Source organism: Monodelphis domestica, chromosome 3, assembly GCF_027887165.1.
Source record: "Monodelphis domestica isolate mMonDom1 chromosome 3, mMonDom1.pri, whole genome shotgun sequence".
NCBI lineage: Eukaryota > Metazoa > Chordata > Mammalia > Didelphimorphia > Didelphidae > Monodelphis > Monodelphis domestica.
Genome location: NC_077229.1, coordinates 112,537,545 through 112,552,531, shown reverse-complemented (window position 1 = coordinate 112,552,531; position 14,987 = coordinate 112,537,545). Strand labels below are relative to the sequence as shown.

Sequence of the window (14,987 nt, the reverse complement as noted above, 5' to 3'; positions counted from 1 at the left end):
AATTGATTTGACCAGGGTCACACAGCTAGGAAGTGTTGGAGATCAAATTTAAACTGAAGTCCTCCAAAATTCAGGCCTGGTTCTCAATCCACTGAGCTACCTAGCTACCTCTCACTAATTGTTAATGAAGGACACAAGACATGTAAAGCCCTCAAATAAGACAAAGCCTTCACCTTAAAGAAGTTGGTTCAAGCACAAACCAGGACCTTATCAGAAAGCACTAGTGTTTATATTTCCAGTTGGAACATTTTATATGTTCAATGGAGAATGGGACAAGGATCAACATATAATATAATATAATATAATATAAATGTAAGAGCTCATCAAAATCTAGAATTTTTTAAAGTATCAAAAACAATGAAAATTTGTCAATATTATTAGCATAGAATGTGGACATGAGTCATTCTATTCTACTGAAAATATTAAAAGCAAATCTATCCTGACTTCAAAATATTTCCATTTTATTATCTCCTTAAGAACAGAGACTATTGGGGGCAGCTGGGTGGCTCAGTGGATTGAGAGCCAGGCCTAGAGATGGGAGGTCCTAGGTTCAAATCTGGCCTCAGACACTTCCCAGCTATGTGACCCTGGGCACGTCACTTAACCCCCATTGCCTAGCCCTTACTACTCTTCTGCCTTCAAACCAATACACAGTATTGACTCCAAGATGAAAAGGGCTAAAAAAAAAAACAAGAAAAGAACAGAGACTGTCTTTGCCCTCTTTTTTTTTTTGCATCCCCAATTCTAAGTGCAGCACCTGTACATAGTAGAACCTTAATAAATGCCTATTGATTGATTTCATAATGTTATTTAGCTATTTATTAAAAACTCACTTTTAAGAAAACTTACTTTATCCCTCCCAATGGGAAGAGGCATTGCTGTATAGAGGTTTTTTCTTCCATCAAATACTGGTTTACGATCCCCAAAGATCTGTGTTTTAAAGTGCTGGACCATATGCTCCACAATTTCTCTGAAACAAAAACAGAATTCACATAAAATGTCAATAAAAATATGTGTATCATGCCCTCTCCCAATAGCAAAGTAAAGTGACATTTTCTTGTAATTACAATTTTAAGCTACTTTAAAAAACCAAACAACCTTTTTAAATTGACCAGTATTGTTTTAATGTCAGTCAGCAAACACTTATTCAGTACCAATTATGTATTGGGCACTGCGCTAAGCACTATGGATACAGAGAAAGGCAAAACACATGATTCTTACTCTCAAGAAGGTCATAGTAGTTAAGTGTTAAAGTCAATATGAAAATAACAATAGACAAAAATGGAAGCTAGTGCAAGAAGTGAAGAACTTAGAAAGGACTTGAGGGAACGACTTCTTATAAAAAAAATGTGACATTAATTGAGACTTTGAAGGAAGCTAAGGAAGCCAGGAGGGAGAGACAAGGATGGAGAGCATTCCATGCATGGCAACAGTCAAGAGAAAATGCCTATGGAGTATCTTAGTAAGAAACAGCAAGGAGGCCAATGTCACTGGATTTCAATGAATGTGAGGGACAGTAAGATATAAGAGCATTAAAAGGTAGCTAGGGAACATGTTATGAAGGACATAAAAAAAGAAACAGAGGATTTCATATTCAATCTTCAAGCTAACAGGGAACCACTGGAATTGAATGAGAAAGTGGGTGACAGGGCAAGATACACATTTTAGGAAGATTTAGGAATTAGGAAATTAGGAAAATTTGATTGATAGCTGAATGGAGTATGGACTGTAGTAGGGAATAGTCTTTTAAGAAACAAGAAGCTATGTCAATAGTTCAAGAATTTGATGATGAAGACTTGCACAAAGGGTAGTGGCAGTGGCAGTGGAGAGAAGATGGGAGGGTTATACAAGATATATCATGAAGGTAAAATCAAGACTATTTGACAGCAAATTGTAAATATAGTTTAGGGTGACCCTAGGTTGCCAGGCTGGATAACTGGGAAGATAATGGTACCCTTAAGAGTAAAAGACAAATAATGAAGAAAGAAGAATTTGGGAGGCAGGGGGAGAATGTGTTCAGTTACAAACATGTAGAATTTAAGAATTTTATGGGATAGTCAATATATGATGGATAGACAGTAGGAGATGTGATACTGGAGGTCGTCAGAGAGAGGTCAGAGTTGGAAAAAAATAAGAGAGATATTATGAGTCAAGAACTGAACTTGTTGAAGAAAGAAGAATGTCCTGGAGGTAGACAACAATCACCCCAGCATTTATGTAGTGCCTACTATATAAATATTATCTCATCTGATCAAATTATATTGAATGAACTTCAAAGGAGAATAATTATGAAATGGCAGGGTTAGAGAGCCTGGAAGCAGCAATGGGGAGCAAGTACTCTCCCATCTCTCCCACCATGTTCAGTAATTCTTGGCAATATAAGTCAAAGTACCACAATTTCTGGGAGAGTAGGCTTACAAAATGTTGTTATCACAGTGCAAGAAGTTGGAGAGAGCAACAAAAGAAAAGATGAAAGCTAGTTCATTACTTATGGAACAAACATTCCAGAGAGCACAATGAATAGCTTTAAAGGGGCATTAGTTGAGTTCATTTGTAGGGGGGTGAGAATCAGGAAATAGGGAATGGGGTTTGAAAAGCGCCAGCCTTCTAGGATATAAACATGTCTTTATACCTTTGAAAGATAGTGACTTTATAAATGTAAATTACTGAGGGAAAAAAAATCAAATACTTTACCCCAAAGACTATATATATTTTAGATATAGGGGTGTGTGTTCATTATTTTTGCTGAATTATCATTACCACTCTCCACTTTTTATACTTTATTACAAGAAATGGCCTTCTAGGCAATGGTGGTTTGCAGGAACCTATTTAGAAAGGAATATATGACATAAAAACAATGTCAATAATAGTGAGGCAGGTATTTCTTCACAAATCCATGGTGACCCTGTGACATTCTGAGTTGAGCTTCAGGAAAGCTTCAATTCAATTTCTTCTACCTATAATGCTCATGGCCATCCTCCTTGCTTTCAATCCAGAGCAGCTAATATGGCAACTTGCCTTAATTTCTTTTCTATATATCTTCCACCACAGGCACTATGCTCCACAATGAAGAGCAAGTATTATTAAAAAGTCTCACTGCCTGCCACCTAGCCTATGAGAGATTCCTTAAAATGGCAGTAGGGCTGAATGAACTTTACTAGTCATATATTGTACAGTAATTTGAAAAAAATAGTCTCCCATCTTGTAAGCATGAAAGTCTTGCAGCCATGTAGAAGTATGGGAGGTGTTGGGATATTAAAGTCGTCTGTGTTTTCCAAACGCATACCTACACATACTTGTCCGGCCCCAAATGATTTCCTTGATGCCACAGCTGCAGGCAGTAAAGACCTTATGAAAACAATCAGCCATTGTTTTAAATAAATTCGTCGAGTTCTAGTCTTGATTCCTTGATCTGATTTCTAATCATAACTCTTTCTAGACTTATCTTTTCATTCTCCCCTTCCTTGGCACATACCAATGATGGTAACAATAATAAAAATGTACATTTGCAGAAATATAAAGAAAAATATAACTGACTTGGAAAATTTCTTAACAAAAACCCATATAGCATTAATGAAACATAAAGCCCATAACTCTACAGTAGCTGTAGAAAGATCATCACTTCCCCATTCTCCATAAAATGAGTGTAAGTAGATGTTCTAAGAGCACATAGCAGACAAAAAACACACAGAAATATTTATAAACAAGCAAATGTATCACTTCACTGAGCAAGAATAAAGGCAAACCAACAGGTACACAAGCATTGATCTGTCAAACAACTGGAAGTGATTTACCATGTTTTAACCACAAAAGAAGGAGTCTAAGAAATAGCCAAGATCTAAAAGTGTAACCAAAAGTCCCTCCATAGGATACATAGCCACAAGCTCAACCAATAACAAGTCAACAAAGAAGTATCAAATAAATGGTTGAGACAAATAGATACATTTAGATTACCAGAGGGGTTTTTGAACCAATACAAGACCTAGACTACTGACATCCAAAATTATAGAAAGAGAATCCTTAAGAGAAGCATACATTTACTTTGAAAAACTCAATAAGCAATTGGTGATAAGAGACAAGAAATGTGTGAAGTGACTGGAAAGACAGATCTGGGAGTCATCTGCAATGAGACATTTCTAAGATATATAGGGAACTGATTTAAAATAATGAGAACTATTCACCAATTTTTAAGTGGTCAAGATATGAAAAAGAAGTTTATAGAGGGGGAAAAAAACCCTTAGTTATCAATAGCCTTAAGAAAATTGCTCTAAATCACTATTAGAGAAATGTAAACTAAGACAACTCTTGGATCTCACATCATAGTCACTGTCAAAAATGACAAATAATGGAAGGACTATAGGAAAATAGGCACATCAATATACTGTTGATAAAGCTGTGAACTGGTTCAGCGATTCTGGAAAGCAATTAAGAATTATTCCTGAAAGTTATTAAATTGTGCATATATTTTGACTAAGATCCTACTTCTCAGTTTACAATTCAGAGCTCAAAGAAAGAAGAAAAAGATCTATATGCACAAAACATACTTGAAGCAGTTCTTTTTATGGTGGGAAAGAACTGGAAGCTGAGACGGTATCATTAATTGAGGAATGGCTAAAGAAATTATGACACATGAATGTGTTGGGCCACTTCTGTGCAGTAAAAAACAATGAAAGACTAGTTTTGGAGAAACTTGGAAAACTTCTTTGAAATGATGCAGAGTGAGGTGGTACAGAACCAGAAGAATAATTTATAGAATGAAAATTTAAAGATAAATAACTTTGAAATACTAATATTAAACTTAGAAATACTAATCAACACAATAAATAACTATGATTTCAGAGGACATATAATGAAGAATGTTAAAACTTAAAGAAGAGATGGATTCAAGGTACAGCTTGAGATTTTATATATATATATATATATATATATGTATATACACACACACACATACATATATTTATTTATTTATATTTATATACACACATATATATGTATATGTGTGTATACATATGTGTGTGTATGTATGTATGTATGTATGTATGTATGTATGTATGTATGTATGTGCCAAGCCAATGTAGAAATTTGTTGTGCTTTGACTATGGTAATTTATTAAAAGGACTTTGGGGTTTTTTTTCTTTCTGGATAGGAAGGGAGAAGTAGAAGAAAAGGATTTTTGTTTGAAAATAGGAAGAAAAAATGAAAGATTAGAGTAACAGCTTTAATCAAAATTTTGAAAAAAAATTTTTAAGGGATAGGAGGAGACAAGGTCATTCTCTTCCTCAATGTGACCACAAATCCTCAGTTTTCCCATATCATTACTTCTGTTCTGACTTTATTTTCTTCCCTTCCAAATTTTGATCCTATAATTAACCAGTTCAGATTTACTCTTATTTTAGAGTAGGTTCCACACCTGTCCCATGTTTTGCCAAACTCTAACCCTCAATTACTCCTACCATGAAAAAGAATGAATGCATGATAAAGCATTTATATTTTTATTCATTATTATATGCTGGGCACTGAACTTAGCACTGGTGGACATGCAAATTTACACAACCAGAACTATACATTGCCTCCAGGAGTTTTTTTGTTTTTAATTTTAATTGTGGCTAAGGAGAAGGCAACACAAAGGAGAGTTAGTTAAGTGGAGGAAAGGAACAAGGTAAGCACATAATGAGGGAACAAATAGGATCTGAGTACTAGTATGGTCAAAATAAAATGAAAGCTCATCTATCAGAGCTCAGCATTCTGAGGATCTAATGGTGTATACTGGTTTCTTGTGATACTTACACTTAGATCTTGTGATATCTTGTCTCTTAGATACTGTTTGGCTCCACTACATATTTCTGTTTTATCTAATTTCAACCAAGGCTTCATTGCCACAAGATAATCCTTTTACTCTTCCCTCACAGATCAGTCCTCCTTTTTTTTTCTCTTTAAAATCCTTACCCTCCATTTTAGAATCAATACTGTGTACTGGTTCCAAGACAGAAGAGCAGTAAGGGCTAGGCAATGGGGGTTAAGTGACTTGTCCAAGCTCATACAGGAGTGTCTGAGGCTGTATATGAACCCAGGACCTCTTATCTCTAGGCCTAGCTTTCAATCCACTGAGCCACCAAGCTGTTCCCCATACCATTCCTTCAGTCAATTTTTCTTTTATCATTCCTTCTTCCCATTCTCAGCAAAAGACTTTGTTTCAAAGGTCACTATGAATATATAGAGGGTATTTGCCCTACTTTCTCTTCTAGTCTATATCTTAGAACTCTTCATCTTTGTGGAAGGGAGAAAGGAAGGAAATAAAGAAGAACACATTTAATGAGTGCCTACTACGTGCCAAGCACTGTGTGAAGTGCTTTATACTCATAATAGGTGCTATTATGACCCCTATTTTATAATTGAGAAAAATGAGGCAGACTAAGAGTAAGTAATTTACCCAGGATCATGTAATAGTTGCATTCCTTATATAGACTGTAGTCTGAGGCTAATTTTGAATTTGGGTGTTCCTGACTTTCAGGTCCAACAACACAGATCTATAGCTTCATCCTTGAATTAAGCATTTGTCCTCCACCTTTCTAAGGCCAAAGTCCCTCTACTCATATGTTTGATCCCATTCTCTTCTACATCCTCTTCTAGCAATCACTTTCCCCTTCTACTCTCTCCTTACTGATCAACTCCTTCCCTGCTGCCTATAAATATTCCCAATTCTTCAAACATTCTTTGCCCATTCTCCCCAATTCCTTGCTTTCTTGGTTCTTAGAATAATCCTGTCAGGTAAGTGCTATTAACATCCCCATTATATAGGTAAGGAAATTGATTCAAATAGAAGTTAAATAATTTGTTCAGAGCTACTCTGCTAGTAAGTGCCTGAGATGGGATTTGAACTTAATTCATACTGATTCCATTCACTGTGCCATGTAGTTGCCTGTGACCTGGGTCCATATGAATTTTTAACAAAAGGTAGAGAAATAAAATAATCAGAACCCTGACGAGTCACACTCTGCTCACTATTCAAACAAGTTAAGGTAATGGCTCTAGTCTAAACTTCAAATCCTAAATTTATTTCAGCTTTACTCCTACCCTTGGTCCCTTTCCCAGTCTCACACCTACTCCAGTAAGTAATCAATTTTTGAAAGACTGTTGAGTTCAAAACCCTGAACTAAGTCCTAGGACCTAACTTTGCTCTTTCCACCATCTTAATTTTGAACTTTAAAGTGATGAATTAAAATTAAGCAGACACTTTCCCTGCCTCCTGCCTGCTTTTGAGTCCTAACAGAAATGCATTTTTAATGACTTTTATTCCAGTAACTTTCCAAATCAAAATATTTTCTCTCTCTCTCTCTCTAGTAGTAATAGTAGTAGTAGTAGTAGTAGTAGTAGTAGTAGTAGTAGTAGTAGTAGTAGTAGTAGTAGTACATCGTTAGTGTTCTGAGGCCAGGGATCATTCTCTGTCTAAACAATCTTCACAGTCTTCCCCATCACCTAATATATTAAATTATTCAGAGTAAGTATTTAAGAGTTTCTTATAAAAATGAATTAAAGCTCAGATACAGATATATTCCAATAAGGGTCAACTTATCATCATTATTATTAATAATGATAATAGTAGTAAGCATTTATATAGTTTTCTTTGAGATTTGCAAAATACATTATAAATATTATCTCATTTTATCCTCACAAGAACATTGGAAGTGCTATTATTATTTCCATTTCACATGAGGAAATTGAGGCAGCCAAGGGGTAAATGATTTGTTAAAAATCACAACTATTTGGTTTCTTATTCCATGTGTAAGATCCATGAGTATAGGAACCATATCATATATAAATTCTGTTTTACCCACAGTTCTTATCACAGGAAGTACTGAATAGAATCATAGAAAATGAAAATTAAATGAACCTTAGAGATGACCTATTCTAAGCATCTCAGTTTAAGAGTGCCAAGAAGTAGTAGAGACAGGACTAGGATGAGGATATATGTTTAACTTCTGTTCCATTGTCTTTTTAAAAAGGAGATTAATTCCTGGATGCTATATTCTAAACTCTTTCAAAAAGCCTCCTGGCAGAAAGGTCAAACATGAATTGATAGAATACTGAAAAAATTCACTTAAAGACTAATCAATTATTTTCCTTTTTTTTTTTAAACCCTTAGCTTCTGTCTTAGCATCAATATTAAGTATCAGTTCCAAGGCAGAAGAGCAAGAAGGACTTGGAGTTAAGTGACTTGCTCAGGGTTACGAAGCTAGGAAGTGTCTGAGGCCAATTTTGAATCCAGATTCTCCCAATTCCAGGCCTATCTCTCTATTCACTCAGCCACCTAGCTTCCCCTTAAAGATTTATCAATTGTTTTCAAATATGGAGAACTGTATCTTGCTTTTAAGTCCCCCAATTTTGCAACTTGAGAGTCACCTAAAGACTTATCTTTCTTAGGAATGGAAAGAATTACACATGTAAGATTTTCTCATATGTATATAGTATTGGGACACTCACTACTTATGTTGCTCAACTTGGCAGAGGAAAATGAGAACAATTTAAAGTCATTACTTTCATTTTTTTTCCCTTCTTTAATGTCCTAATAGGATAGTAGGCCTTTAGATCAGTCAACAAGCATTTAGTATCTCACGTATCCTTTTTAGATATGGTGATAGCCTGGAGATTTCAAAGACTAAGCCAGAGAAATAAGAACTCTCACGTGTCCTACATAGAAAGGCTTTTGGTGAAGGAACATTGACAAAATATCCAGTGTCTTAACAACATTAATTAAATTCTGAGAACCTTTTCACCAAAAAGTGTGCTATCTTACAAGTTATAGAGGAGGAAGAGAAAGAGAGGAAAAGAGAAAGAAAAGGAAAGAGGATTAAAAGAAGAGGGAGTGGGGAGGGGAGAAAGAAATGAAGGGAAAGAGGAAGACAAAGAGGAGAAAGACAGAAAGATCCATCACTCAGGTATTCTATGGAAAGGTTTCAATCTATTTCCACAAATAATTGTAAGGATGACTTAAGTGGGAAGTACCAATTGTCAAATGAGTGAGGTAAGAAAGCTAATATTAAGTTAGTGCTCTTCATCTTTGTTTTACTAGTTTATCTCTTTGCCTAGGGCTGCATTAACATTAGATCCTTAGAATTGATTCTAAGTTGTGCAAATCTAGAACTTTAATGATCAGGGATAAAGTCTTAGAAAATTGGCCCAAGTTATCGAAAAGGGTAGAAAACAGATATAAATTTAAAACTCTGCATTTAAAATTTTATATAGTTAAATAATTTATATCAAACAAGAGAATTAAAAGAGTAGTCAGCTTCAACATATTCCATGACTCTGGGACGTATATTTGGGAAAACAAGTTAAGATCAGATGGCAACTTGATGAATATGTAGGTCTAAGGCATGGAAGACTACTACAGAGAGATATGCCTATGCAAATTGGCTATCATTTACTCTTTGTCTGATCCCTTATTCAGTATGGGAAAGATCCAAGTATTCTTTTGGTATAAATCTCAAAATGCTCAAGTAGCTCTTCTTGTTCCATCAGATTTTACATCCTAATGTTACAGAATAAGAATCTATTAATAAAAGCTCACATTTATAGAGAGCATTTCATGGTTTGTAAAGTCTTTTTCTCACTCCAGACAAACAGTGGGTGTTTGTAGTCTGAAGCATGCTACCAATGATGAGTTGTAGGTGAGACATGGCATGAAAATGTATATCATCAAGGACACATGACAAGAGAAAGGAGGAAAGCAGGCCACCCATCCAGATAAGTGGCAGTCAAATCTAATAATGCACAGAAAATGTGAGGGGCTCAACAGGAAGGCACTCATGGAGAATAAATAATAGGCATCAGAGTCACTGAAGTTGAGAAAAAATATAGAAGGGCTTTGGTCTACACTAATGATGATAACAATGATAACAATTAGCATTCATTTAGCACTTTAAGGTGCTATATGAATTGTCTGCAAAGTGCTTTACATAGTAGTCCATTTAGTCCTCACAACAATACTGTGAGGTGGATGCAGCAATCATCCTCATTCTGAAGATGAGGAAAATATGACTAAAAGAGGGTAGGTATCTTTTCCAAGGCCACAGAGCCAGCAAGTGTCGGAGGCAAGATTTGAACTGAAGTCTTTCTGATTCCAAAGTCAGCACTCTAATCATCTAACTCAAAATCAATTGTTCTTTCCATTATCCCAGGTCTCTCTGCCCCCACCCACCCATCCCTGCCCCATACCATTGTTTTCTGGTGTTTTCATTTCTACTTTACCTACTCCCCTTGCACTAGATGCTTCCACATCCTCTCTTCTCACTCTCTACATTAGAAACCTTTTTTTACATCTTGCTTTCTTCTAAACTTTCTGCAATTTGACTTCCTACTTCATTCAATTGAAAATGCCTTCTCTGAAGTTACCAATCATCAATCCTTAATGCCCATTTTCAATCTTCATCTTTCTTGACTTCTCATAGCATTTGAAATTGTTGGTCACCATTTCTTCTTAGATACTCTCTTCCAATTTTTTTGACACTATCATTTCCTAGATCTCCTTTTACTTGTTCTCTAACACTTGTTCTCTAACTCCTTTGTTGAGTCACACATAACATCTGCAATTATGCCCCCTAACTCTAGAGTCACTCAAAATTCTATGCTGAATTTTTTCTCTTATCCCACTATATTCACTTGCTGATTTCATAAGGTCCCATAGGTTAAACTATCAATTAAAGGCAGATGACTCCAAGATCTATATATCCAGCTGTAGCTTATCTGAACTATAGTTCTGCTAAATTTTGGTCCTCTCAAATTGAAAGTAATGATAATAAACTCAACATGTCCAAAATAGAACTTCTCATCTTTCCTCTCAAGCATTCACCCCTTCCAAATTTCTCTCTCATTTTTAAGGTGACCATCATCTTCCCCAGTCACCTAGGCTCATATCCCATGTGTCAACTCTGACTGACACCTCCTACATATCAAATTTATTGCTTGATCTTGTCATTTCTAACATCTCTTATCCTCTTTTCTCCAATTCCATGGATACTAGCCTAGGACAGGATGCTCATAGTATACTCTATTGTAATGATCTTTTAAGTCATTCTCCTAATCCAATACATCCTCCCCATAGCTGCCAAAGTGATTTTACTAAAACATTACTCCAGCAGATTGTTATTACCTCCAGGATCAAATACAAAATACTCTGTTTGGCTTATAAAGCCCTTCATAATTTGGCTCCCTCCTATCTTTCTAATCTTACACTTCATTCTCCTCTACAAACTCTTCTATCGTTACACTAATTTACTTGTGGCTTCTCAAACAGAATGCCCCATGTCCCATTTCTGTGACTTTGTATCATCTATTCTGCCCTGCCTGTTGCCTGTAATGCCTAACCCACTTTCTACTACCCCTCATTTTCTTCAATACTCATATCAAATCCCACTTTCTATAGGTGAGCGCATTCCCAGTTCCCCCAAATACTAATGCCTTTGCTGAGATTACTTTCCATCTATGAAGCAAACATCTTGTATGGTTTAATCTCACATTTGTCGCTCTATTAAAATGAAGAAAAAGATTCTTTTTCCCTTTCTTTGCATGGTAAATAACAATTGATTAATGAATGCTTGTCGACTATTTATCTCCTCATTTTAAGTATTGTTAACATGAAAAAATCTGCTAAGTAGGTCCTGTTCCATCATATCAGTGTGAACTCTCTAAAACAAGTGACATGTTTCACAAAGTACTTTACCAATGAAAAATCATCAAAGCTGAAGATATTCAATTGAATAGGGACTTCCACAAATGAGAAAACATTTTGGAGTTATCAGAACGACAAACTTTTTGGCAAAGGAGCATAAAGTGTCTTCTGAAAAATTGCTCCCATTACACAGAAGGCTTTGGTTAAAAATATCACACATTCCATTTCTACAGCACTTTGCTTTTAAAACTAATAATGGCAATACCTGTTAACTCTTCTAGGGCATTTCTCTGGTTTGATATCTAATTCATAATGATAGATATCAATTTTTGGAATGTCCATTTCAAAGAAATTAGCCTGTAGCTTGATTGTTCTTCCAGAAGTCCCAAAGTCTGGTCTAGGTGGAGGCTTAAAGGTATACGTTGCCTGCATTGGTGAGGGGGGTGTTGGAGGAGCCGTAAGCGCTGAAAAACAAAAACAAAAACAAAAACAATTAAGGAAAAGTTTAACGTAAAATTATTTTTTAAAACACAGATTTGAGATATAAAATTCATAACTCATTTATGAAAGAAGGAAAGATACTTCCTTGATTTCACAGCATTCTACAATCTCAAGGGTTGAAAGGGTCATTTATTATCTAGTTCAATTCTTATCTGAACAAGGAATTCTCAGGTTTGAAGTCCAAAGATGTTTTAAGAAAAGGGAAGCAGCTTGGCCAAAGTTACAATTTACTGATTACCATAAATAGAGGGAGAGGAGAGGGAGAAAGAGAGAAAATGAACCACTTTCCTCAGTGAAATAATGTTGCAAAATGCCCAAAATCAAATATATTACAAATGAATCCAATTATATTGAAATGAAGTTAGGATAAAATAGTATGTCATATTAATATCTTCCTCCTTAAATGTCTATTTTATATAGTGAGTGCTCAAACTTTTTTTTTTTTACTGACCAGGATATATAATCATAAAGTGTGATTACTTCTCTAGAGCTATACAGATGCTTTCTTCTCTCTCTCACCCCCACTTTCTTCTTGTATGAATCAACTAGAAGAGCGGTAAGGGCTAGACAATTGGAGTTAAGTGACTTGCCCAGGGTCACACTGCTGGGAAGTGTCTACAGCGATATTTGAACCCAGGTCTACCTGACTCCAGGCCTGGCACTCTATCCACTGAGCTAGCTAGCAACCCCTTACGCTCAAATCTTTATTTTTCATGACAAACTTCATAAATGTTAGAAGAGAGTGTGTTTAAGTTCTCCTTCTAATTCTTATCTTCTCCAGGTTAAATATCTAAAGCTTTTTAACATAACAACTTTTAGGGTTTTAATTTATTGCTTAATATCCGGAGTCACTGATTATCATATATACCAAGCATTTTAATTCTTTTCATTGTTCATTTTTGTCTTTTAAATAAATCAATGCTACACTAATATTTTCACTAAGTTTCATTTAATCAGACAAAATCATGGAAGGGTCTTGCCTGAATTGATGGAAAGGTGATATTTTAAAATATTTTTAAAGATTCAAACTATTAGTTTCAAGTACACATAGTAACTAAAACAAAGGGTAACAAAAGTACTATCAAATGGAGAGCCTGTTGACTTTGTATCAGGGTGTAGTTAAGATTTTTTGAAATTACCAGCAAGCTCATTTTCATAACATTAACAAACTCTTTAAACTTTCTAACTTTTAAAAACCTCTTGTTTTATGACGTCTGATCATCATATTTTCAACTATTGGTTTGCATAGTCAAGCCTTTCTGTATAGAAGGTATATATAACTAAAGCAAATTAGAGGAGTTTAAATTGATCACGTTTCACAGTGTTCCAAAGGAAAAAAAAGTAAATCAAATAATTAAATTTACCAAGTAAACCTACCTAAGGAAATCTGTTTTAAAATAAAACAGATTTAAGGAAAAGGCTATTTCATACATTTGCATACTTATTATTCACAGGAAACAAGAGTTATGTACTAAAAATAATACATGCTGTTCTCACGGTATTTCTGACTTGGCCAAATACAGGACATCCAGAAACTACAGGTCACGAACAAACTTGCTATAAGAATCACTGACTGTACATTTGTGAACATCTTAATGAAACTCATATCTCTTCAATGGTCACCTTTTTTTTAATGATAGTAAAAAATTTGCTTAAAAATGAAAGTTACAAAACTAGGTAAAATTCCTCTCTCTCAAAACTGAATTTTAACAAGAAAAAATAATTCAATCTTATTGATAATCGGTCAAGGACACTGCATTAGATGATACTGACACCAAAAGATTCATTCATTCACTCACTTATTCTTTCTTCATTCAGTCTTTTAGTACCTTACATGCACTTATGTAACTACTGTTATCAGACAATTCCAAATGAAATGTGTTGCAAAGAGCAAGATTCTTAGGCCTGCCTCTGCCAATGACTAGTTAGGTGACCACAATGATATATGTGTACTAAATACACTGGGCCAGGAACACTGATCTGAAAATATGTATGTTCCTTTACACATTTAAAACATTTAAGTAATGTTTTCTGCGACTCACTTTACAGATCTGTAAAAGGAGGAGGTTGGTATCTCTAACAGTTTTAAATAAAAAAGGTCTAAAACATTTATGATTCTAAAGTTCCTCCCTTGTACTATTTTATGAAAAGTTAAATAATGCCTTCCCCAAAATGGTACAAGCAATAAACTATCTTAACAGGCTTTCCCATTCTATTTTGAGGGACTATAGATTAGAGACTGCCTTTAGAACAAAACTTCTTAACCTGGGGATCTACAAACTCTTTTTAAAAAGATATTCTGAAAACCATATTTCAGTAAGATTAATTTCCTAGGTGGTCCTATATATTTTATTTTAGTAATTTACCAACATTCTGAAAAGTAATCCACAGACTACACCACAATGCCAAAGGAATCCAGAACACACAATCTGTCTTAAGATGATGCTTTATTTTCTAAAGAACTTGTTTGTCTTTAACTTGAACACAAAGGCATTACATGGCATATATCTGAAAGAAAGGCACACATTTAAGGTAGCAGAAAAAAATTAAATTTAGTATGCAACTTGACCAGAATATGACATTCACCAAATGGGGGGGAGGCGGATCTTACCTATTAATAATCTCTAGTCCCAAAGTGGAGCCACCTTCATATTTACAATATTCAAGTTTTGCCTAATATTTAATTCTTTACCATGTTCTTGCAGGTTAGTATAAGATGGGCCCAATGTATGTTATTGAGAAACATTAGGAATATGAGATCACCACAGATATTAAATCTGGAGGATGGGAACTTTCCGTATGCTACTATGGGAATACT

The 14,987-nt window shown here is 35.0% G+C and overlaps 1 protein-coding gene across 2 annotated transcripts in view; it reads right to left on the bottom strand.

Moving 5' to 3' along the window:
- Positions 1-14,987, bottom strand: part of AGO2 (argonaute RISC catalytic component 2) — a 152,168-nt gene that overhangs the window by 72,575 nt on the left and 64,606 nt on the right. For both annotated transcript variants that reach the window (XM_007488388.3, XM_007488389.3), the window contains exons 2-3: positions 11,934-12,132; positions 850-970 (exon numbers count right to left, since the gene is read on the bottom strand). In XM_007488388.3, the coding sequence (XP_007488450.1) occupies positions 850-970; positions 11,934-12,132 (320 nt within the window). The remainder of the gene's footprint in view (positions 1-849; positions 971-11,933; positions 12,133-14,987) is intronic.